This window comes from Phalaenopsis equestris, unplaced genomic scaffold (assembly GCF_001263595.1).
Source record: "Phalaenopsis equestris unplaced genomic scaffold, ASM126359v1 Scaffold000232, whole genome shotgun sequence".
Lineage (NCBI taxonomy): Eukaryota > Viridiplantae > Streptophyta > Magnoliopsida > Asparagales > Orchidaceae > Phalaenopsis > Phalaenopsis equestris.
The window spans coordinates 633,064-659,504 of NW_018164674.1; the positions used below are offsets into that span (position 1 = coordinate 633,064).

General features: G+C 32.7%; 2 protein-coding genes across 2 annotated transcripts; one reads left to right on the forward strand and one right to left on the reverse strand.

Moving 5' to 3' along the window:
- Positions 1 to 250: 250 nt before the first annotated feature.
- Positions 251 to 15,196, reverse strand: LOC110023806 (protein S-acyltransferase 10). The gene is made up of 11 exons (XM_020723402.1): positions 14,967 to 15,196; positions 14,782 to 14,896; positions 11,858 to 11,932; positions 11,671 to 11,742; positions 11,415 to 11,537; positions 9,363 to 9,396; positions 4,162 to 4,271; positions 3,000 to 3,086; positions 2,704 to 2,787; positions 1,488 to 1,553; positions 251 to 623 (listed from the first exon to the last, which is right to left on the reverse strand). Exons 1-11 carry the CDS (start codon positions 15,052 to 15,054, stop codon positions 449 to 451), a joined length of 1,029 nt encoding a protein of 342 aa, XP_020579061.1. The 5' UTR covers positions 15,055 to 15,196; the 3' UTR covers positions 251 to 448.
- Positions 15,197 to 15,771: 575 nt separating this feature from the next.
- On the forward strand, positions 15,772 to 24,643 carry LOC110023825 (50S ribosomal protein L20). Its single transcript, XM_020723431.1, has 3 exons — positions 15,772 to 15,870; positions 15,978 to 16,210; positions 24,323 to 24,643. The coding sequence occupies exons 2-3, from the start codon at positions 16,025 to 16,027 to the stop codon at positions 24,503 to 24,505; spliced, it is 369 nt and encodes a 122-aa protein (XP_020579090.1). The 5' UTR covers positions 15,772 to 15,870; positions 15,978 to 16,024; the 3' UTR covers positions 24,506 to 24,643.
- Positions 24,644 to 26,441: the final 1,798 nt, after the last annotated feature.

Below are 26,441 nucleotides of genomic sequence, written 5' to 3' on the forward strand. Positions count from 1 at the left end.
GCATTTATAAGTATGCCATACAATTCTCATGTATTTACATATCTAACACCCAAAAATCATTAATATTAATTTCCAATAGTAAAACAATAGTTTTCATGCATTTGTTTTAGTTAGTTTGACACTATAGTAGTTATATAATGAAATATCAAATTTTAGATGCTAAATAATGCAAACATATAAGAATCATATCATGCATGTGAATGAACATCAAGGTGGTCATCACCTATTCTACATAATGACTAGTGGTGAATAAAAACTAAATCATTACAACCTAAACCAGTGAAAATTACATTGTTAGCCTTATCTGAATCACATAACTATAAATTTATAGTCTGTTGCAATTAAAAAAATAATAATAAATTAACGTACAAACAATATAATTATATAAAATAGCAAATCAGATAATTGGAGCCTTACAAGCAGACCCTAGAACAGAACCCATGAGATCTCAGCAGCATCTGCAGGTGAGGGTATCAGTGCAGGTGTATGGCCTTGCTCTTTCTTCCAGTTCCTCTAATGTGGGAACTGCTTCCAAGTTGTAGATACTATCCAAGGAGCAGCAGAAATTATAAAGATTTCTGCAAATTCCTCTGCTGAATGGCCGAACCCTCTCGGGAATTCCCCTGAAATTTTAGATTTTTAAATTCAGAGACTTGGCCATATATATTGCAAAAAACAAAATGGAAGATTTACATACATTCCACTTTATCTATATGCATAAAAGACTGTCTTCCACTTTATAAAAATTAAAATGGAGGAGGTATTTTTTATGTGATATGAAATATTTGGGTGATATAAATATAAAAAGCAAAATTTAGGTGTTAGATATGTAAAAACATAGGAATTGGGTGTTATTTAGGTAAGTTTCAAATTTGAATTTGATAAAACTGGCTTCATCAGCTATGTAAATCGATTAGTGGCAGACCTAAGATTTTTTTTTTGGCAAAAAATTACGCTGGCTGCCAGCTAACACATTTCACTTTTCGCATCTGGGGCTTAAGACCCGGCAATGGCAATGTTGTAAATTTCGGGAGGGCAAGTCTTCTACAATCTACATAATTGCTGGAGAATTTATGAGATAAAATTCCATATTATGCATGACATATGATTTATGCGCATTTAAGGGGTTGAGGGCCACCCCAAGACCCTCTCTAATTCCCCATTGGGGGCCACTATTCCTCCTTTTCATATTTTAATAACTTCTTCTTGACATTTTAGTGGATAAAATAACTAAAATGATTCCTGGCTATTTGAAAGGGGGCAAATGATCGGACTATGCAAAAGACTAATTTAATCCCCAAACTATTTAAATATGGAATAAAATTGCTCCCAACCTCTTTAAATAAAAACTATAACAGTCATGTCGGGGGACCAGTTTGGTTCTTGTTTAATTAGTATGAGGACTAAATTGACATTTTATATAATCCGGTACCATTTTGGTCTTCTGCAATTAGCCGGGGGGATCATTTTAGAAATAATACAAATACCTTAAATAGAATATGCGCCGTCTTCTCACCAATTCGTATGTGGTCTGATTTGTTAGCACAAGAAAGCTGCAAAAACGAGATCAAACTTGAGAACAGCATTCTTCCAACAAGATTCTGAGAAAAAGCTTGGCAGCAAGAACTAAGGCTCATAATGAGTTGAGTTTGAGTGAGTTTCGCTTGACTCAAACTCAAAATTATTAATTTTAGCTTTACTTAAAATTTTAAATAAGCTCAACTTGAAATGGTTTGGTTACAGGCCGGCTCAAATTTGATTTCAAGTCGACTCAAATTTGTAAAAATGTAAGGTTGGAGGACTAGAACCTACTTGAATGAGCAACAAAGCACTAGCCAATTAGGTCAACAATTATTTCATTAGGATGAAGTACTTGCACTAGCCAATTAGGTCAACAATTATTTCATTAGAGATGAAGTACTCCTCACATTTCCAACAAAACATAATCAATAAAAAAAAATTTTAAGGCTATGGGACCACTCCATTTCTCCAATCTTTGTCACAATAATAAAAAACTTCGATATATATGCTCCAATTGGAGTAATATAGAGATTTTACAAGATTGGAAAGATTTAGGTTTTTATTATTTTGATTTTATTACGCTAATATATCCGTGGAATTGAAGATATTTTTTTTTCTCAAATTTTCATTATTTCTTTCATGCTTTCTCTTTTGTAATTTCCTATAGAGTGCCACTTGCATTAGTGTTAAAATCAATCAAGAAGATTTTGCAGTTCCAATATCTCTCATTGTATTTAAATTATAATCATGATTAATCTTATCCTAAATAATTGAATTCAGCTTTATGGTTACTCATTTCCATTCATTCTTCATGAGTATAGAGTGTAACATGAAGTGTTAAACTTAGGTTACTCATATCCATTTTATCATACATCTAATATTTTCCTTCTTATAATCATTAACGTTAGTTTTGTCTAACCATCCAATGAGTGTATTTTCTACCTTTTATTGTATTTGTCAAAAGCTCCAATAGTATAACTTCAACAAATATTAGCTTTAATGGATGCTAATTCCAAAGTCTCATTATTTGTATATAAATAGAAATATCGGTTTTGTTTATTTTGCATCCTATACTAACATAACCAGTACAATCACTCCAGTCAGCATAAGAATAAACTTAACAAATATACAAAAAGTGTACGAAAGCCGAGAATATTAATTCAATGTGAAAAAAGAACTTACGTATGAAAAAGCAGCAGCAGAAGAAGAAAGATGAAGCATAGTGATAATCCTGTTAACAAGATGACCACAATCATAATCTTCCACCTACAAACATATTGTATGAGAACATTAATCAGCATAGCATACTATTTACAAAATCCATGCTAACTTAACTACAAAACCTGAAATAAGCCTGTGATTTCATATCATCAGAAAAAGAGCTAATTAAAACCAATAAAAACATCTAAAAAAAGAAAAAAAAATCTAATATTTTCTCATTCCTAAGATTAGAGAGATAATTAAGAAATATTCCATACCAAACATTCATCATATCCGATCTCAGAAGGGTGATGTACAGTACTCCAGACCAGATGCATACAACTGTTTCTGCAAAAATATACCACCTAAAAAAAGAATTTGTTAGGAATATCATCTAAACATTGTGAAAGAGAATATATAGAGATCTATAAATAAGTAGAACGAATGCAAACAAAGGCTTGAATTTGTGTCTTGGCAAGAAAACATAAAATAAACGCAGAAACCTTAGCCAAGAACAATTTAATTTATGGTTTGATCAATTGTGGGCTCTAAGAAGGCTTCAGTGAATGATTTTAGAGTGATTTGTGTGGACAGATGAATTTTACCAAATTTAGTTCAAAAGGTCAATGAGATTGCTGCAATATTTGGATTTTTTACCTGGGAGTCTATAGTTTGATTATTTAGTGCCTTCCAACGAGCCATTATTTTCCTTGTCCAAGGAATTCTTCAATGATTTGGGTTGGTATGCCAAGGGGCCAAATTTGAAGGCAGACTCCGTTCATAAGGGTAGTGCACTATAATATGTAAAAAGTGAGGCGGTTGACTGAATTATGAAACTAGAGTTGCTTCTCATTTCCTTCTCTTCTTTTCCTTTCATCCGAAAATTTTAAGTGTTGCATCAAGAGGAACAAAATTTTGAGTTATTACTGATTTCCTACCCCCAATACATTCCTTAAATTAAAATTCAATATGAGTTGTTTCTCGTATTAAAAATGATCTTAACTTGCTAGAACTAAATGAAAATATGACACTAAATAGAACACAATGGAGAAAAAGGATTCATGTAGCCGACCCCACGTAGGATCTTAACTTGCTAGAACTAAATGAAAATATGACACTAAATAGAACACAATGGAGAAAAAGGATTCATGTAGCCGACCCCACGTAGTGGGATTAAGGCTTTGTTGTTGTTGTTGTTGATGAGTTGCTTCTTATTTCCTAACCTTATTTTCCTTCCATCTGATAGTGTTAATAGTTGAAGTGAGAAAATATAGATCTTGTTTCTCATTCCTACCCCTCGCTTTAGTCTCAAATAACAGAAGTGTTGAATGAACTAAAAAAACGTCATAAAAAATTTAGAAATATTCATTAACTCTAATTCAGCAATCAAAGATTCTCATGAAAAATCATAGTTTCTACCAAAGAAGCAAACAAGCTCACCAAAATCGGCAATGATTCCCTTTGCCAATGCACGTTCCTAGCCAAACACAATGATGATCAAACTGAAGGACACATTTGTCGCAATCATGGCAATGCTTTGAACGAGGAGGCTGCAAAAAGAGTCGAGAACATCAGCCTTACAAGTAATTGGTTTACCAAAAACAATACAGATGGCAAAAATGTCCTGCCGATGGCTATATAGCTATAAAAATGTAATGAAAAGCATATGCAACTACTTTCATAAAAATATTTCAAACTCGAAAAGCACAGCATGCGTGAAAATCATCATTTCAATCACAATCATAGGCATTATCCCAACAACTTCTAGTTTATCACTAGTGCGGTAATGAATGTAACAATGGTAATAACTAACAATCATGGTACCGTCCAGGGATAAATATAAGATGGAGATTATATTAGGAATAGTATTATGAAATTATACTAAGTTAGGAAACACAACAGCCGCAATACATTGATGGAGCAATAAAAAAGCAAAGGATAAATAAATTTTAGTTCCCTCGCGATTAAGATATCATATAGAGCCAAAAAAAGTGTTTCAACCAAAGATCCCCATAGCTATATATAGTAAAAAAAATTATCCTTGTCTAAATTATTTAGGGTCGATGTTATGAATTCTTATTTTCCATTCATTCATATCATCTGTTAGTGCGGAGCTAGAAAAGTTTTAGAACGAGGACACAAAGTAATATTTCAAAATTCTCTAAATCTCATTCATCTGGGCTTGGGATCAGCACTGTCGGTTTAAAACTTTTTTGTTAGATTCTTTTTTTATATTAAAATAAAATATATAATAATAATAAACTTACAACTTGTAAAGTTTTATCATATGATTAATTGTAATATTTTTCATGTTTTTATTCTCACATTTATATGTTTGTAGATTACTTTGTATATTTGGCATCTCATATTTAAAATAACTTTCAAAGAGAAATTTTTTGTGTAACACTGTCATCTGATAAAGGGGTTGCCACCACACGGTCACTCAGTCGCTTCCATAGCTGTCATTGGACCATCATTGCTTGACCGAAGCCACTGCCGCTATCAGATCTCCATCGCTGAACTGACATTGTTGATTCACAATTGCTCATCAACCACCGTTGTCAAGCCACAACTGCCTGTTTGTCGCAGCTGTCGCCGCCATTGCTTGGTCGTTGTGTAGCTACCACCAGTAGGGCAAGGAAATTTAGCTCGAAGATCGTTAATCGCTCGAAAATTAATTTGAATTTTTGCTCGAATCGAGATTGGATCAAAATAAATAATTTGAGCTACAAGCTAAAATTTTGGATCGAATTTTTTACGAGCCAACCTAACTTGGCTCGAAATCAGATCATTAACATCTCTAATAATGTTAGGGCTGTAAATTTAGCAAATTTAGCTTGAAGATCGTTAATTGCTCGAAAATCAATTTGAATTTTGGCTCAGATCAAGATCAGAACAAAATAAACTAGTCGAGCTACGAGCCAAAATTTTGGATTGAATCTTTTTTCGAGTTGACCCCAGCTCGATTTGAAATTGGATCATTAACAACCCTAATCATTGAACCACCATCATTCAACTAATGTCGTTGTTGTCTTCGCCAAAACCCTATCTTTGGGCCACCGTCGCTACTGCCATCTTCGAACCACTTACCTAGTCACCGTTGACGTTGACATCAAATTTTATTTAACCATTACACAGCTTTCTAGTATAATATCCTTAAATGAAACATGATTCAAACAAGTTCTAATTGATTTCAATTAATTGAATAAAATTTCAATCAACTTTTTCAAAAATTTATCAAAAAAGATGGGCTTCAATAGAAAAAACACATAAAACACTTAGAAATTCTTTGATAAACTAGCTTTAATGTGAAAGATTAATAGCCCATATTATACCTCTCACCATCACCTCCACAACAACTATATTTGTTTGATCAATAGTACAAGATGGATATGATATTAATTATAACAAAAAAAATGTAATGAGCTTCCTATTCTTGTTTACTTTGTGTATGTAAATTTAATAATAAATATGAAAATATAATAATTATTTAAAAAGATAAACTCATTTGTTTAATAATAATAATAATTTTCTATTTTAATCATTTAAAGTACAATAAAAAGCTTTAATTTTTGCATAATAAATTTCTTTTTAGCCAACTTGTGTCCATAATCAATCTCACGCCTAAAATTTGGAATGAAAAAGTGTCAGCCAATGGCTTTTCACCTCCATAATCCCAATAAAATGGTGTACACTATGACGTTCAACTATAGGAGAATATCACATTTATGTAATATAATAAATAGATTACATTAATAGGGTGACTTCTCTATAAGGCGGGAAAATAAAAATGAGCTAGCTTTCCATGAGGGAGTTGTGGAAGCCTAATAAGTGTTTTTACAAATAATTGTATTTTGATCAAATATGTCAAATAGATTTTATTTCAAATCATAACAAAAATAAAACAAAACAACAAAAAAAAAAAAAAAAAACAAAAAAGTGATCCTAAACAACCCCTTAAAATTTATGACACATGTATTATCATTCTTCTCTTAATAGATCCAATATATTTAAACCCATCACATAGGTATCACAACATCTTTCAATAATATTATGGGATAAATTTTAACATTATACTCACTAAAATTGCATATATACTATTTTTCTTTATAAATTTAAGGCCTTTATACTCTAAACATTTCCAATATTACATTATTTTTTCAATTATTTAATAAAAATCTCACTAGTTAAAATCATTTCATCGACAAAAAGCATTAAAACGACATCTCACTTTGAACTTCCATTGTAAGCATCTCCATAACTAATGGAGAGAACATATGACTCAATTTGATGTAAACATATGACAATTAAAAATTCTTGGATTACTCAACTTTGAAACCCCTCAAGTAGAATGAAGCCGAACTCCTAAATATCGAGGCGCCTTTTGGTTTAACGATGGAATTTCATCAGAAACTCTAAAGCGTGCTCTCATGGGAGCATTCCTTGGGATGGGTGACTCCTAGGAAGTTACACCAACAAGACAAAATCACGAGGCCATCAAACTAAAGCAGACAGTGTCTCAATAGATGAGAGTTTGAGCTTGTTACAATTAGCATCAGATCATTGTACCAGCCTAAAGATGGGAACCGAATGTTATACTGAACAAAGTGTTACGTCATTGGAGCCGCCTCTGGAACTCAAGATGAGACAAAATGCTATATGGTGGGAGCCACCTCTTGCATCTATAGGAGTTATCTCTAGAATCCTAATTGTCGGGTGAATGACTTGGGTTATGGAAGCTGATAGGGGCATCAATTACTTGGGGATATTGTGAAACCAATAAGTAGAATGAAGCCAAACGCTTAAACATGGAGGCGCCTTTTGGTTTAATGGTGGAATTTAATCATAAACTCCAAAACTAAGCATAGTCACGTAATAGCACTCCTAAGATGGGTGACCTGGGAAGTTACACAAATGGGGCAAAATTGTGAGACCATCAGGCCAAAGCAAACAATATCTCGATAGATGAGAGTTCGGGTTGTTACACACTATTTCCAATAAAAGTAAGCATCCATCTCACATACCTTTAATAACATCTACATATACATGCACATTTTTACATAAACAAACCAAATAGTTTTGTGTGAAACTTGATCATATGATTTCTTCATATCAATAAAAATAAAATAAAGATCACTTCTTTATGCAATATACTTCTTTGCTAATTGTCTTAGCACAAAAGTCGCATCAATAATAGATCTTGTTAAGCATGAAATCAAATTGGCACTTCAAAATTAAAGTAAATTTTCTAAGCTTATATTCTAGTACTCTCTCTCTCTAATCTCTCTCTCTCTCTCTCTCTTCATAGCTTCAATGTATCACTCATAAATTGGATTTCTTTTTTAGCTAGCACAATCTTGAGCATAATGTATGTTGTTAAATATATCAATGTGATTATCTACTCATTTAGCAATCTCTTCAATTTCAAAAATTGTACTGATAAGGTTTGTTAACCCAATCACTGAAATATCCCTCATAACTCTTCAAATCTAAATAGATAATTAATTTGAACTTAAAATCATACATTGATCATCCTACTGACCCTCAAATATACTACACAAAATGAGTTAATCAGATAAGGAGAGTGCAGGAAATGATGAATGTGAAATCAGACGATTAAACCTGAGGTATCTCGGTTTATATTAAAACTGTTCAAACTAAGTAACAGCTCAAATATACATATATTTAATAACTTGAATATAAGTCATATCAACTCCTTCTCTAGAACTCTCCAAAGAATTTCTCTTGGAACCTTATCGTACGCTTTTTCTAAATCAATAAAAATCATTCGTATATCCTCCTTATCCTCTCTATATTTCTCCAACAAATCTTTCAATAAATGTATAGCTTCCATAGTAGACCTGCCCGGCAAAAATCCAAATTAATTATGAGAAATCTTTGTAACATGTCTTAACCTATGTTCAATTACTCTCTACCATAATTTTAAAGTATGGCACATCAACTTAATTCCTCTATATTTCCACACTTTTGTGCATCCCCTTTATTCTTGAAAATGGGGACCAAAATACTCTACCTCCACTCCTCAGGCATATTTTTAGTTTTTAAAATAATATTGAAGTTTAGTAAGACAAGAAACTCTCAAATCTACTAAATATTTCAATTAGGATATCATCAGGTCCTACTGATTATAAAGAATATCCAATAAAAAAAATGACTTTAAAGCAGAATTATAAAATTTAGCTCATACCATCATGATATCAGCATAAAACAACTTCTCATGTGCTCATATATTGCAAAATTCATAGTTTAATTAATAAAGATCAAGTCACAAAAAAAATGTTGGTTAGTTAACTAAAAAGGTTTATATGACTTTGATCGCAAAATAAGTAATCAGGTATTATTTCATATTTCTCTCATATGTAAATTAATTTTTTATCCTACAAAGCAATACTATTAAAAAGGTTGTCTTTCTCATTTCTCTTTTCAATATACTATAAACAAAAATCTAAATGAAAATTTCCAACATTTTTATTTTTTTTATTTTAAACTTGCCAAAAAATTTTTCTTTAGTATATTGTGCATGAATTTTTTTCAAACAAATATCCCCACCGACAACAATAGAATGAACGTAAAACTTGAAATACAAATCAAACTTTTGAACTTTTAAGGCATGCCCGTACCTGGATAACATTACAATACAAGCAAGTCCAGTTCCTGTGAAGGATGGAATGATAGCAAAAGGTAAGCAACGGTCATGTTTGTAAAATAACAAATTAACAATGCACAAAATCCCTTAATATTTAATCAAGAGATATTTAAAAGTCCAGTGTATCATTTAACCATCAAAAACCAAACACGACACATGCTTCATATTTTAGCCAAATATGAAGAAATGGCAGAACTTTTGAGACCTTCTAGTTTAATTGTGCAAGCATTTTGGTTTCCAAGATACAAAACCTATTGATTTTATCACTATTATTATTATTATTATTGTGGCTTCATTGCAGAATGCACACTTCTATAACAACAAATACAAATACTAAACAATTCCATTCCATCCACAGTCAATATAAGCCACTAGTACGTTTGAATAAAAAGGATTAATTTTCACATCAAAATGGCTCCAAATAACTTATGAATAAAAATTTTAAATGCCAAAACAAAGGCTCCAACAGCATATCAAAGATTAGATTTCAAGCAGTAAGATATGGCAGCTAGCATGTTTGGGGAGCGTCATATATATTACCGGACTCCTTTCAAGGCAGCTCAACAAAAATCAAAATGGCCAGTTTTATAGTTTTAATGTCCACTACTAATTTCAGCGCAAACTTTTATGCAAAAATCATTACTAATGCCATTGTAGAGAGTGTGGGCTTGTGGAAACCAAGTTGGTTTAGACATGCTAATAGCAGAATCCGTGCGGACCCAACAGCTGAAACCAGGCCAATCACTAACTTACAACACCATATTCATAATATACCAGACTACACACCTGAACTGATTGCCTATGTTAAAGGGCAGACTATCAATTTCTATGTATGTACGTATCCAACACCTAAACTTCAATTTTTACATACATACCACCTTAACTATGCTGGAAAAGGTGTCTTTTACTTTTAAAAGTAAAAATGGTGGTATTTTTTATGCGAAGTAAGAGATTTGGATGGTATAAAGTAAAAAAAGTAAAGTTCAGCTAGTCAATATGTGAATAAATAGGAATTGAGTGGTACGCATGTAAATGCCAATGTGTGCAGTGTGCTAGGCACGCAAATATCTATCAGCGTGAAGCTATGCATAGTTGGATGCATAATAATATTTAAATATATTGTACACTATGGATAATAGCAATACAGAATATTAAATGGATCAACTGCATGTATATGTACATGTTTGGCCAAAATAAAATTTTATTGTGTTAAAAGTTCAGCAAATCAACCAACTCTAAGGCTAGAACCTAAACATCCCAACTCAATCAAGTTTCGTCCATTAAATAGTATCAAAAAGCTCACACGCTGTAGGGCCAACATGACAGTCATTCGAACTTGCTAAACCACGATGGAGCTTGAAAGATATTTTGTGGCCGCTCAAAGTCAACTGCTAATTGTTCAGTCAATAATACCGCTTCACAGATAGTGCAAACTACTTGGCGACAGTGCGCGTTATTCCACTTTCCATAGACTTATCAGGCCAGAATATTAAGCCCGCAAGTGAGACCAAAAACTAGTACACCAAATCCAAAATAATTTTTAAGGTACATTTACAAACATAACATGCAATGCTTATGTATTTACATGTCTTACACCAACACTTTCATAATTATACACATAGAACTTTGGTGCAAATATGATATTTCCGGGTAACAATTTCTACTAAAACCCTAGAACGTAGTGAAAACAGTGTTTGCTTATTTGATACAAGAATATCAAATAAATTAAATCAATTACATCATATTAAAATAAGCAAACCAAGATTCAAAGTTTAAAATCGCAAATTAATTTAGGCATATGATATCTTATAACAAGTCATTTTCAAGCAGCCAATTTCACAAATCCATATTTACAAAAAATAAATCAAAATATATCAAAATAAACATATAACAATTCATATTTCTATGAAGCAAGGTCTGGGACATGCCATCAAATTGCAATAATATTAAAGAACACCAATATAATAGTCTCAAATACTAATTCCAATTTGTAGAATTGGATAAATATGTAAAAGAAGTTTTCAACCTGCTGGATGATCCACGAGGATACAATTCCATGACCAGATTCAGCCAATATGAAGAACTCATGCGAGGGTTATTTCTGTTATTTGATGAAGAAATCAAGGTACCATTTCTTGAAGCATGTTGCCTTTGCTTGATCACCAAAATCATACATAAGTTTAGTGCGCACTTAAAATAAAACAAAAAATTTGACTAATGTACGAGAGAACGAACAATGCTCATAATTACATAAATTCAGACAAAACTCAAGCTACGCTTACATTGAATTTCTTGACGAATTTCGATGAGTTGCATGCATCTCATTTTCATAAGCCATTGCATCAATAACATACCTAACATCAAAAATGGTAGCCAAATTTAAAAGCATTAGTCAAAAAGGTATTCTCCTTTTAAAAACTATCAGGAAATTTTTATTAAACAAATATATTAATTAAAGTATTATTTTACCCCGGAGAGGAAAATGCAGTGATGAAATATTGAACTAGGGTGGCTAAAACTAGTAACAAGTATGTCGTCGAATACCTGCAAGTTAGGGAGGAAATCATATAAGAGTAGTTCAGGTGGGAAAAAAGGATTTCAACCAAAACTGCTCAAATGCAATTCTGAATTTACAAGAAAAGAAAGCACTTGGCAAAAGAAAATAAACTACAAAAAAAAATAAAAAATAATTAATTTTAAACAATATTAAACATTAGAATAAAACATATTACATATGGAAACTGATCTGAAACATAATGCAAAAAAAAAAGTAAAGTACAAAGATGTTCTTATGTATCTTAATAAGGCAAAGCACAAAGCATAGTTGGGTTCAATTACATCAAGTGTGCAATCTAAAAATGCATAGAATACATAATTATATGTTTATTTCATAGCAATGAAGACTTTTCAATATTACTAAAAAAACGTGTTGGTCTATTTACAAATCCAAATAAGGCACACATTAATACAAAGCAACCATTATGCCAAAGCAAACAAAGTGATTGAAATTTTTGAAGTATGAACATGAGATAAGAGTGCACAACAAACCCAAAATATTAAAGAAAGCTCTGTGGGTAACGGGGGTGTGGAAAAGATGTTTTTCAGAATAGCAAATCTTTCATTACAGCTAAAACAGGGAACTCGAGATTCGCTCAAAACATGGTAAATTTCAGAATATCAAGCCACTAATTCCTAGATAAAAATTTCAGAATAACAAGCCACTGATTCCTAGATAAAGTTAGCTATACAGCTAAATTAAACAACTAAAACAACAAAACCAAATTGTTTAATAGGAAAAGAACAGGTAAGAGAATTCAATATCAGCAACATAGCAATTTCAAATTAAGGGTTTAATTGGCACATGGAGAAGCAAAAACAGAAAAAATTGAATCACTCAATGCAAATAAGCCAGATACTTGATCAGATAATCCTCCTATTATAAAAAATTGAATGATTCAACGCAAATAAGCCAGATACTTGAACAGATAATCCACCACCACGATTTGTATAAAACTTTAATATGTCAATTATCTTCCCACAAAAATTTATAATCCTACAAACTGTCGTTAGTTTAAAGAACATCATTAATGATTGTACAACCAGGATATACCACGAACTCGCCTAAGGACCAACAAGTGCTTGCTCCAACAGCAGAGAGCTTGCTCGGAAGATAGAGAACTCGGCTTTCTATTTGGGGTCCCATACAATATTTAATGGTGACCTGAAATCACCTCTGACTACCAAGAATTTACTAGGACTCGCCTAGAGGAACCCACCCAAGTGTCACGCTCCGCCATATTCGAGAAATCATCAAGACGAACACAGGATGGAAGATTTTACAGAAGGTCAGAATATAGCGAGTCATCAAAGGGGCTCTAGAATATTCCGCCACATTCAGGAGAGAGCAAGAAGGAAAAGCTCTAAAGAGAATCTAAGAATAACCTAGAATGTTCTAGAGTTATGTATGTACATAAGAATAGTCTAAGAGATAGAATATTATATTGTAATCTAGAAGCTTCTCTTGGACATGGAATAGTCCCACATTGGCTAGATGAAAGGCCAAAGACATGGAGGAGGCTATAAATAGGTGCTCCTCCCCTCATTTGTAATTACCCAAGCATTGAATCAAAGCATTCTAGTATTCAAGTGCAAAGTATTCCTTTCTCTCTATTCTTCTTAAGAGTGCTTGGGGCTCATAAGTCCAGTGTTGTGAGGGGTAAGGCTGATTTAGTGCTAAGAAAGAGCGCTAAAGCCGCACAGATGACTTGAAGAAAGTTAATCCGTGACACAAGGCTCTAAAGAACTCGCTGGTCTCCTTTGCTCAGCGGGCAGCCTGATGTAACTAGTCACAGTGAACTTGCCTAGAGAAATTGCTCCTTGACCCTACAGCATATACCTGGCATCCGCGTGGCAGTTTAGATGAGAGAAATTTATTATTTTCTTTGCAGAACTCCTTTTGAAGCACTTACAACCCTATAAATCAATAAATAAATGTGCATATCGGAAGAAAGGTTTTTTGTATTTGAGACAGTGCTTGAAAGAAAACCTAGAGCTTCTTCTCTACGCTTTATATTCTCCATCCCTCCCTCTCCTTCATCTGTGTGCTTGAAAGAAAACCTATAACTCCTCAGACTTTCTTAGTAGGGCATGGCACAGGCATCACTCTGGGACAGATTTTGATTTAACAATGACGATCGCGTGCTCTTTCAAATCCCACTAGAAACAAACAAATATCCACCACACAAATTTATAATCCTGAACTCAGAACTCAGATTCTCTCCAGTTAGACAGCAATTGTGCAATATGAGATTACAAATCCTGGACACCCGATGCATTTTCGATTGCCATGATGGATTCTAAGAAGCCGCTCTGGTTTTAAGGTTTGCAATATTCAACCATGGCATTTTGCAGTTGGTATAATAATTTGAGAGGATCAGAATCCCTACTACTCAATCGAAAATATCTTAAATCTATACAACTTTTGAATGATCAAAGGTTACTTATCCCATGCTACTGCTATCGTTCCATTGGACAAAATGCAAAATATTCTAAGATAAGCTCTAAATTCTAAATTTGGGACATAAAAGAGATCAATCGCATGATAATAATCTTTAAGACAACAATTCTTCAGATATTGTAAAAAGCACCTACAATAACTCTACCAAGAGGCCTGCAAAATTTCAATCGTACCTAACATTCATTCTTAACTACTGAAAAAACTATCAATTCCCAAGCTGTGAGATGCAGAAACGGAGTAAATATTTACAAAAATATATGAACACAGAAATCAGTAAATTGAAGATAAGCATTCTGTCATTAAAAAGAAATAAATAGAGCTTCCACCTCGAGCAACAAGAACTAAAGACATAACTCAAACAAGGAAAACATAGTACCAGGGCATCTCACGACTCTTCCGTATCAAATCAGTATCCAATACGAAAAGGAAGCCTACAAACACCGCGTGCAGAAGCAAAAGCGCTACCTTCAACCCAATCGACGATCTCCTCGCTGGAATCCCAACCCCTAGTTAGATAAACACCCGATAAACTAAATATGCAGAAACAGAGATCTGACTAACCTCGATCGGAGAGACAAGGGTAGTGCCGGAGACATCGACCCAAGAACCGATCGCAGAAACCTCGCACGGTCTCACATGTCGCCATCATCGCAGTGTAGGCATCCGAGGCGGAGAAAGAGAGCGAGAGAGACAGAAACTGAAGCAGAGACGAGCGGTAAATTGCCAAGGAATCCCGGTGAGGGTTTTGTGGATGAGCTGCACGTGTGCCGCGCGGTGCTGGTCGCTATAAATGAGCATCGTGGGATCGCTGATTTGAGGGGTAGGGAATTTTGTGTTTTTTTTTTATACAATTTTATATAGGGATAATTACATATAAAGCAGAATAAATATTACTATTTACAAATCAACCATCCAAATGATTTTTTTAAACTCATGCATTTGATATTTGAGTGAGAATTTCAAACATGAATGAAAGAGAGTGTTCGATATGTAAATAACAATGTTTTGGAGAAATTATTTCATACGGGCCGCATGTATTTCTGTATGCGGTGTCCAATCTCCACCGTCGATCACCGATTTGGACTATCGTGTGCCCACTAGAATACGCGTTTGCGGTGATCGACGGTCATGATCAGACCGTATGAAATAATTTGTCAATGTTTTCAGTGTCTTTTATGTAATCACCTCTTTATAAAATATTTTGATAATAAATTTTTGGGATAATTATATGTATATAAATTGGGTGGCAGGATTGTAAATCTATCTCTTTCAAGTTTCACCCCCAAATTTTCCAAAAAATAATAAAAATAATAATAAAAAATAAAAAATAAAAAACACATTTTTATACGAATACGAACGTCTATGATCCCACCTTTCCGAGCTCCTCCCACTCACTGCCCTAGAAGAGTAGAGCGTGGCGTCGATCTCGGCATCGAAATCGGAGGCTGAAGCGGCGAAAGCAGAGGTTACAGTCTCGCATTCTCTCCCAATCTCTCTCTTTCTATACGTTTGTATACATATACGTGTAGATCTTCGATGTATTGCTGAAGCGGCAGCTTGATCGGAGAACAGGAATTTCGAATTGGAATCTCGGAGAAAGAGGGGCATCGGGAGAGAAGATGAACAAGGACAAGATATTCAAATTAGCGAAGGGTTTTCGTGGTAGGGCAAAGAACTGCATCAGAATAGCAAGGGAGAGGGTGGAGAAGGCGTTGCAATACTCTTATAGGGATCGGCGGAACAAGAAGAGGGACATGCGATCGCTCTGGATTGAGCGTATCAATGCCGGCACTCGCCTACATGGGGTAAGATAAATTTTCGTAGTTTTCTTTTGCCTGGAGTTTTGGATTTCAGTTCGTTGTCGAGGGATGAATTGGATGGAAAATTGCTTATGTAATGGCTTGGTGGAGCTTATTTGATGCACGTCAGTAAAAAATTTCAGTACTCTGGCGATTTAATCACCTAAATGACGGATAGTCAAATTATTATATTTGGGGAGTCACTTTTTTGAATTTGAAGAAATTCTTACTGTTTCACTCACATGTTAGTCTTCTTCTCTGATTCCCCGCATACATAAGCTCTTCTTCTCTGATTCCTCACATACATAAGCTCTTCTTTTCTGATTGCCTGCATACATTAGCCCTTATAACACAAAAATGAAGTTGATAGGTAGTTTGTGCTGAATAATAAATATTAAGTGTTCATTCTCTGTCCCCCATCGAAGAAGCTCAGCCTTAAGTTTAAGCTTCTTGGGCGCGACGGAGATGATGAATTAAATATATTGTATCCCTGAATTTTTAAAAAAAATATAGGATTCAAAGTAAAATGAGTGGAGAAAAAAGATTTAAGTTATGCAGGATTTAAGTTTGTGATTTTTACCATTCTACTTTTTTTTTATCTACAATCATGGTTAAAAATATGCAATTAGGTATTGAGCCATTTTTTTTCATGAGATGAGCAGACAAGTTTTTTCATGAGATGAGCGAGCCTTTAGGCATAAGCTTCACTCAAAAAGTTGCATAAAGAAAAAGTGTTGTTCAAACTTAAAGTGTGAAATAAGAAGTAACGTAATAATATCCTAACTTATTATTAATGCATTAAAAGTAATACATCAACATGTTAACAAAGCAAGAAGTGCTAAATTGAGCAAATTAAGAAGGCGATCAAATTTCCAAAATAGGTCAAGATACTAAGGCGAAGTACTAAACCTAATAAAATAATAATAAAATAACTTAAAATATTTAATACAAATCCCCTCAAATACTCATTATTTGTCCCACACTTCAAGAAAAAAGCATAACCTGCCATAGGTATTAAGAATTATTAAAGTCCAGGAATGTAACAATGAGTGCAGAGAAGGCATCCAATGGCAATTACAAAAAAGATAACAATATTAGAAACGATGGAGGTTGGTGGCAACAGAGAGTGTCGATGCAATGGTGTTCACAGGTCGGGTTCGGGTGGCTCGACCCAAAACTGCATGACTCGAATCCCAACTCAAATACTTATACGGTAAGAAAGTTCAACCTGAACCAAACCTGTCAACCCAAAACCGATCTGTATAACCTATTTATCATATGTTATAATAGTTATTCGGGTTGATTTCGAGTCAAAATCGTGTCGATTTTGAATCAATATCGGATTGACGGGTCAATTTTGGATCGATTTTGGGTTGGCGGATCAACCTAAACCTAACCCCAAAAAATAATTTTATTAGTATTCCTAAACTGAATCCAACCGAAAATTCAGGTGGGTCGAAGCCGGATTTTTTTAGTTAAGTTCCGGTTGACTTAGCATGCTTATTCAATTTTTGACATCTCTAGTTGACAGTGGAAAAAGACATTAACAGCGGCCGAAGAGAAGACCAATGGGTGAGAGGATGTGTGAGTGTTGCTAGGAGGTGCTTGAAGGTAACGAGAGTTAAGTGAGATAATTATTCTCTTATTATTTGTAAAAAAATTCTAACCAGAATCGTGCTTTGAGGTGCACCTGAACATGTACACCTCAAATTGGTACAATGAGGCGTGAGCTTTATTGTGTTTTTAAGGGAAAAAGCATCGAGGAATACCTCATATTGCACAATTTCAAACATAATCTAGAATGTTTTTGTATCTTGACTTACAAAAGAGTAAAGAAGCTTAGGAAACTTCTTGGTAGGAAGGAGAAACAATGAAGAGCTAAAATTAAGATCAAAATTCTAAGGGAAAAAGGAATTCTTAGTAGGGAGGAAGCCATCATCAAGCTCTTAAGTAATCTAGTTAAGTAACCTAGTCTCATGTTTACTAAGCTTAAACCAAAGATATCAATTCCATATTAGATGGTCCAATTTTTATATGCCCCTTTTTAACTTGTAACCCCTAATTTGTTACCTAACCTTAGAAAGAGATAATTTCCTTTGTCAATCATTTTATCAGCGAACTGTCTTAGACAAATTAGGTTGTAATACTCTGCTAATTACAGTACAGCCATGCTGTATACATCTTATACAACTCAACAACTTTCTTCTGCAATTCCATCAAAATATTTTTACCTGGTGGGTTTGGATGATAAATTGGTCTCATAGTACTAGCCCTTAATTTGTAGGGAAGAAAATTGTCATTTATAATGGTTAAAACTAGAACCTCTATCCAAAATCTTAATGAGGCTAATGATCCAACAATGCCAAAAGAAAAATATATTGAACTAGAAAGTTTGGGAAGTAAATATGCTAATTTGGGATGGTTGGATTTTGCTACAACACAATTGCATTTTCTAGACTGCATCAACTTCAAAATATGTTGGATTGAAATCAATAAGAGGCATTTCTTGAACAGCCTCTATTCTTGTTTCATATGACAAAGGGTAGTTAGGTGTATGTATATTTGGCTCACTATCACTTCCAATATGACACACCATCAGGAAGGTTTTATGGTTGGCTCTTCTTTGGTCAGAGTATCCAATGCAATCAAATTTGATTAAGTAGATTCATCACTTGAAAAAGATGAAAAGTAAGTAAATTTCTCTATTAGTGATTCATTTTACGTGAAAAGGACTTGAGGGTTAAGGAGGGTGATGGTTTTCTCTCTATAATCTATTACATTATTTTTATTGAATTAATTTTTATGCAAATACAAACTATATTTGATTAAACTGGTGTTGGGGGGTTGATAGTACCATCTAAGGTGGAATGAGAGCCATTTGCTTACACTACTTTACCTTTGCCGCTCCTCCCACAACTTTGGGAATTTGAACTGCCTACTTTATCATTTTTCTAACTTCTAAGCCAGGAGAAGATGTCATTCACCTTCAAAGCTAGGATAGGTAATCAATCAAAAATTATAATTTATCATCTTGATGTGTCTTCTCAAAGGAGTTTTTGAAGCCGGTGGTTTTTAATCATATGCCTTGGAAAACGATGACATGGCTAATAGGATGGATGGCTGATGTGGTGTGCTTCTACAACTTCCTTGTTATAAGGTCGCCAAAGATTTTGATATCATAATTATGCTTGCAAAATTATTCTTCATATAAAAGAATATTCTCCATCAATTTGCTTGTTAATGCTCACATTATTTTCTTTTTGTCTTTGGTCGGTTGTTTGAAAAGTACGAAGAGCGATATAGGGAGAATAATGATGATCTACATATGATTGTTGTTGATTTAGAAAAAGCTTGGGATAAAATTTCAAGAGAAGTAATTTAGAAAGTTCTAAAAAAGAAAAGTGTTGATATTTCTTATATTTAAGTCATTAAAGCTATATATACTAGAGCTATTTGTATTCGAACACAAAGAGGATTGATCAAGCATTTTCCTAGTTCAGTTGCATTACGCTAGTGATTAATTTTAAGGCCATATCCTTTTGCTTTAGTTATGGACGCTCTTACCAGACATTTACAAGTAGGGTTGTCAAAATGGCTCGTCATTCGCAAACAGCTCGTGTTTGACTCGTAAAGTAGCTTGTGTTAGGCTCGTTCATTAAGCATAACGAGTCAAACACGAATAATTTTTTAAGCTCAAAATATAAATGAGTCGAACACGAGAAAATATTTGTTTGCTCGTGTTCGGCTTGAATTGGCTCGAAAACAAATATATATAAACAAATACTAACTTTTACTTGAAATATTTAATTAATTAAAGAAAATTATTAATATATATTTTTTATATTTATTTTTATATATATTAAATAAATGCTAAATTAGAAAAAATGTTTGGGTGGTATATTTTAAAAATATATATATAAATTTAGGTGTGGGATTTGGGTAACATGCCTGTAAATAACCCTAAAAATTCTTAGCCACGCATTTTTTTAAAAAAAATCTTTAACCACTCAAATGGGAAATCAGGATTTTAAAAAAAAAAAATCTACTAGGCACTCTTCATAGTGGTATGAGGAAAATTCTCCTAACCAACTTTAGTCTCACATCGAGATTTTTGACTTGAAAATTTTTGTATGCCTTTATAAAAGGAAAACTTAGCATGGGCTTTGGCAACCATTAATTATCAAATCATTGCACACAGGAATTTCTATATGAAATTTCTCTGTTTTTACAAAAATTAATTATTTAAGTAGTTACATAAAATAATTTAAATTATGAAATTTATAATTTATTGTGGTTGCTTGTGAGGAGGAAACATAAAATAAAATACAATGATTAGGTCATGGGCTTGGTCATGTTTGATTTGTTTATAGGCTTAATTTAAACGAGGTGATTTCAAGCTGAACATGAACAAAAAAATGTAAACCAAGCCGAACACATACGCATTGTTCACGAGCAATTTCGAACACGAGCTAGTTTCAAACAAGCTGAACACAAGCAAAGTCTGAGCTCACTCAAGCTCGGCTCGTTTACAACCCTATTTACAGGAGGATGTATTTTGGTGTATGTTTTTTGCTGATGATATCTTTCTTGTGGATAAGATTAGGGAGATTTCAGGGAAAAACTTGAATTATGGAGGTCATCTTTAGTGTCTAAAGGCTTTCGTTTTAGTTGATCTAAAATTGAATACTTGGAATGTAATTTTAGTGATAGTAGATATAAAACCCCAATTGTAATAATTGGTGATCAAGTTTTAAAAGGAGTGAAGGTTTTAGATATATTAGGTCTGTTGTTCAAAGTGATGATGATATAGATGAGCAGATTATCAGCAGAATTCAAGTTGGTTGGTTGAAGTGGAGGAATGCTGGTTCCATTGTTTAATTGAAAAGTTCCTTTTTGACTTTAATGGAAAATTTTGTAAGATGGTGGTGAGATATGCAATGCTTTATGACGCAAAATGTTGGCCTGTAAAAGAGAAGCATAAAATTAGGTTTTTTTGAGACAAGAATGCTCTAGTGGATGAATGGTTTTATGCTAAGAGACAAAATGTGAAATGAATTTATCCATGTAAGGGTTGGAGTAGCTCCAGTTGTAGAAAACATTAGAGAAGGTCGCCTAAAATGGTTTGACCACATTAAACGTCGACCATATGATGTCTTGTTAGGAGAGTAGATTATTTAGATTTTACTTATACTAAGAAAGGTAGAGGTAAACCTAAAAAGACTTGGCAATTTTGTATAAAAATGTTCTTAATTTATTGGAATTAAATGAAAATATGACACTCAATAGGACATAATGGAGAAAAAATGATTCATGCAACCGACCCTGATTCATGCCAACCGACCCCACTCAGTGGGGGTAAATGCTTGTTGTTGATATTGTTGTTATTGTTGTTGTCGTTATTAGCAGTTTAAAAAGTACCCAATTGGAAGTTGCCTTCCTCATCTTGTTTGTTGGAGTGAAGTATAACTTTCGTTGGATGGATTCTAAAGGGATGGCCTTCTTGAGTCAACTCAAGGAAACTTTTCTTGTCGTGGCAAAATTGGTAGACAAGCTGCTTTGTAGATTCAATAACCTACTAAATAATTGATAGAAGGTTTTGGTGGTAAAGCCTTTAATCATACCATCAATATTCTTTAGTAAGATTTACATTGCATTTGTTCAAAAAAATTATGATCACATTGAATGCTTAGGTTTCTCCATCATAGAATATATAATCAAGTAGCGAATCAAACTCGTACTTACTTGCCACTATCAATTCTCCCACATTGGTTTACAGTAAGAGCCTATTGATAAGTAGTTAGGCCAAAGTGTGAATAGAGTCATTCAAGAGGTTAGCGAACCTCTCTAAGGAGGGTTTTGTTTCTTCTAATATTGCAATACCCCAAATTGATCCAAGTGTTACCCGAGTTCTTCAGTTAATCAAATACCTTGAATTGGGGGCAACAAATCCCATTAAATTATTTCTACTTAGGAGTGGAGGATGATTTTTTTTTGCTGTGTAAACTAGCTATTGACGATTTGGTGATCTATAATATCATCTGTTGCTCGAGGGAGCAAATGTCAATGGAGAATAACATACCATAACACAAAGATCTTTTTAGAGTCATAATGCATAGTGCATAATGCGACACATGTTATTTTAAAGATGATGAAAAATATTGAAAGCCATGAATAAAAAATACAGCAAAATATGAAAATTTAGTAGATTAAAAGATAAGTCATAATGATAATAAAAATAACAAAAGTGATGTTTAGGTTTAACAGTTAAATATCTCAACCACTTAGAATTGAAAATAATATAATTTTTATTGCAAGTGTAATAATTTTTAAATATATTATTCTAATCATCTTAAGAATCATAATCATCATCATAACAAGTTAAAGACGCCTTGTTTCCTTCATCAGTATTATCATTTATTCAAAATCATAATCTTCGTCATCACCTTCATCATTTTCATATTCAATTACAACTTTAAGCCCAAATGAAAATTATTTCTCTTAAAGATTGATCTTTAATCAATCTTGAATATTGTAGGTCCTTCTGTAAACACGGTTGACTTTTGCAACGTCACTCGTTCAAATTTTTCTCACCATTAATTAATTCATTATCATCATTCGACATATTATTCATTTTTTTAAACCGCTCATTAGCATCATTTATATTCTCTAAAATGATATGATCAATAATATCACAATGTTTGTACTTCAAATCAAGGGCCTATTATATTTAATTTAAACTAAATCTTTGAGGTGACTTTGACCCATTTTGCATTTTCTTTTGCTTTGAAACAATTGTTAATATATATATAAATTAATTTCCATAATAATAGTCAATGCATAATATTGTTTTGTACTTCTATGTTTAAATATACTAAAATTGCGTTCACATTCAGGTGAGCTCCAAGTAAGGATAAACACTTGAATATCAAAACTTTATAGTTTGAAGTTCTTTGGCGTTATATTAATCATTAGCCAGTTGGAAGTATTTAACAACATTCATTATTATTTAAATATCAAAATACTATTCTTTACTAATTATAAATTTATTAAAATTATATTATCTTGTGCCTGAGCAGTCCTTTGTCTTACAACAGGAATTTAGAAAAATCTTAATGTTTGATCCATACACTCAACTCATTGCAAATTTATCTTCTTCATTGTTATTTTTAAGCATTTTCTTATTTGGTCTTATTCATCGCTTCATTTTTGTAACTCATTGAATGCTTTTTTGTATCAACTAATCTAAGGATGATTTTCTATTTTGAGTGCACATACCACAATATTCCAAAAAAGATTATTTCAAGATGATATGTTGCGCTCGCTTTGCCTTAGTTGCAAGGGAGAGGAGTCTACCTTAGAGGGATAAAAACATTATCAAGAACTTTGAGTGTTTGTGTAAATTATAATTTCTCTATCTTAGCAATCTACTTATTGCCTTTAGTAGGTTATATATCGAAAAATTTCATCTCATAGTGTAGATTTTGTTGATTTGAGCTAGTATGACATAAGGTAGAAGTTGCACTATTGCCTTGATTTTTACATACATAACAACTTGAAACTTTACCATTTACAAAACTATTATCTTCTCAATTTCTTTTTCAAATGCTCAAGCAAATATTAAAATTTACCATAGAATCCCAACATTCGCTTTTATCACAATTCTCAATGGTATGATCATGGCACATGTAATCACTAAAGTTTGATAGTTATAAAAAGAGAGCATTTACATGCATACCACAAAATTCTTATAAATCTATATATCTAACACCTAAACATTCATATTTACATGCACTCCACTCCAATCTTTAATAATATATCACATAGAAATATCACCATCACTTTCTTTTTAAGAGTGAAATACATATTTTCATGCATAGATTTATGACACACATAGAAATATCACCATCACTCTCTTTTTAAGAGTGAAATACACATTTTCATGCATAGATTTATGACACCAAGGTTTTATATAAGTGTAAATATCAAACCTTGGGTTTTAGATATGTAAATACATCAGAATTGTGTGGCGTTCATGTTTCGATATTGTCCGGCTGCAATTATGCCAAAGTTAGGATTCAAAAGTTTATTGCACTCATTGCATGTCTATGATTATCTCAGGTGAATTATGGTAATTTCATGCATGGATTGATGAGGGAGAATATTCAGCTGAATAGGAAAGTGCTGTCTGAACTCTCCATGCATGAGCCTTACAGTTTCAAAGCTCTGGTAGACATCTCTCGCCAATCTTTTCCTGGCAACAAGGTTCCTCCCAAGAAGGAAGGCCTGTCTATTCTTCTGTAAAACTTGCTTTTTAAAATTTTCATTTTTTTTTTATTTTTATTTTTAAAGTAATAAGCTTTTCATACTTAGCTTGACCTTTTATTAATGGGACTTCTTGTTAAAAGTTGTTGATTACATTTCTGAGCACTTCTAAGGCTATATTATGTGTGCACTTATGTTAAAGTTTAAATGAAAAATAAAAAAAGAAATAAATGAACTTTTGTCATCATGGTTAGGGCTGTTAAAAAGCTCGTTGTTCATGAAGAGTTTGTGTTCAACTCGTTAAGTACGCGAGACTAACACAAACAATCTTTTATTTGATCATGCTCGCCGCTCAGTTCGTTTTAGCTCGAAATAAAGAAATTTATATATATTTTTTATACAATAATATTATTTATACAATAATATTATATATGTTTATATCTAAGTTTAAATGATAACATTTCTTATGCATTTTATTGCACAAAATTAGTGTATGTTTGAATCAAAAACTATATATCTATTTTTTTTCTAATTAATTTTAACGAGTCGAACATTAGCAAAGCAAGAAGAATATGTAAATCAAGCCGAACACAAGTTAATTTTGAATGCGAGTCAATTTTGAATATGCCAAACACAAGTTAAGCCTAAGCTCGCTCAAGCTTTGCTCTTTATAGCCCTAAATCATGTAAAAAGAGGCGATTTTGTTACAAGTTCTTTTATAATTATATTTTATAGATTGTTATCATATTTAAAAGTTAATAATAGTAATATTTTCAATATGATATTCAAAATTATAAATATTTAAGTGATAGATATATAATTACATTCGTATGTAATTATATATCTTCGTCGCCCCCACTACCAATAAATAAATAACACATCCAAAGTTGGGATTATTTATTTTCTTTATTTTTTCCAAATACTGTTAATATTTATTTATTTATTTTTCACCTAAGTATGGTTATCCCAAGGTTTTTTTGTTTTTTTTTTATTTTTATTTTTTTGAAGAAAATTGAAAAATATCCAAAGCCAAATTTCATCTTAACTAGTTTTATAAATATTAAATTCATTATTATTTTATTTCAACAATTATTATGATTTAAATTTAATATTTATGCATAGATCTCTAGATGCAATGCACATTAATCCATGTACTCATGTTCATAAATGCTATAATATTTCAACTAGGGTTATCAAAAAAGCTCGTTCGTGAACAGCTCGTGTTCGACTCGTTAAGTAACTCATGTTTGGCTCGTTCATTAAGTAAACAAGCCGAACACGAACAAATTTTTAAAGCTCAAATTATAAACAAGTTGAACATGAATAATCCTTAGTTCGATAGTGTTTGGCTCAGTTTAGCTTCAAATAAGGAAATTATATATATTATTTATGTAATAATATATTGTATATTTATATCTAAGTTTAAATCACCATAGCGTCTTTTATTGCATGGGAATGTTGTTGGTTCGTATCCAATATCCATCTAATGTGGCAATGTGACTAGTCTTTTTTTGTATACATTTGGTATAAGTTTGAATCCCACACTTTACATCTTTTTTTTTTCAATTTAATTTTTTCGAGCCAATTTCGAGCCGAACACGAATATTTAATCCGAGCCAATTTCAAACACGAGCTATTTCGAACGAGCCGAACACAAGCTAAGCCTGAGCTCGCTCAAGCTTGACTCGTTTACGGCCATAATCTCAACTCATATTAAAAGCAAGATAAACTAAAATAAAATTAAGCCTAGAAAAAAAAAACTTATTTTAATAAAAAAACGGAATATTTGTGTTATAATCCAAAACAACAACTTGATTAATTCATAAAATTAAATCTTCATTCCGAGTGCAGCATAATATTTGATAATAGCAGCTGAATATTGCACCAATGATGTCATCCAATAAACCTCTATGAAAAGATAGAGAGAGAGAGCCGTCAGTTTAGAAAGAGAAATAGAGGGGGGGGGGGGGGGGTT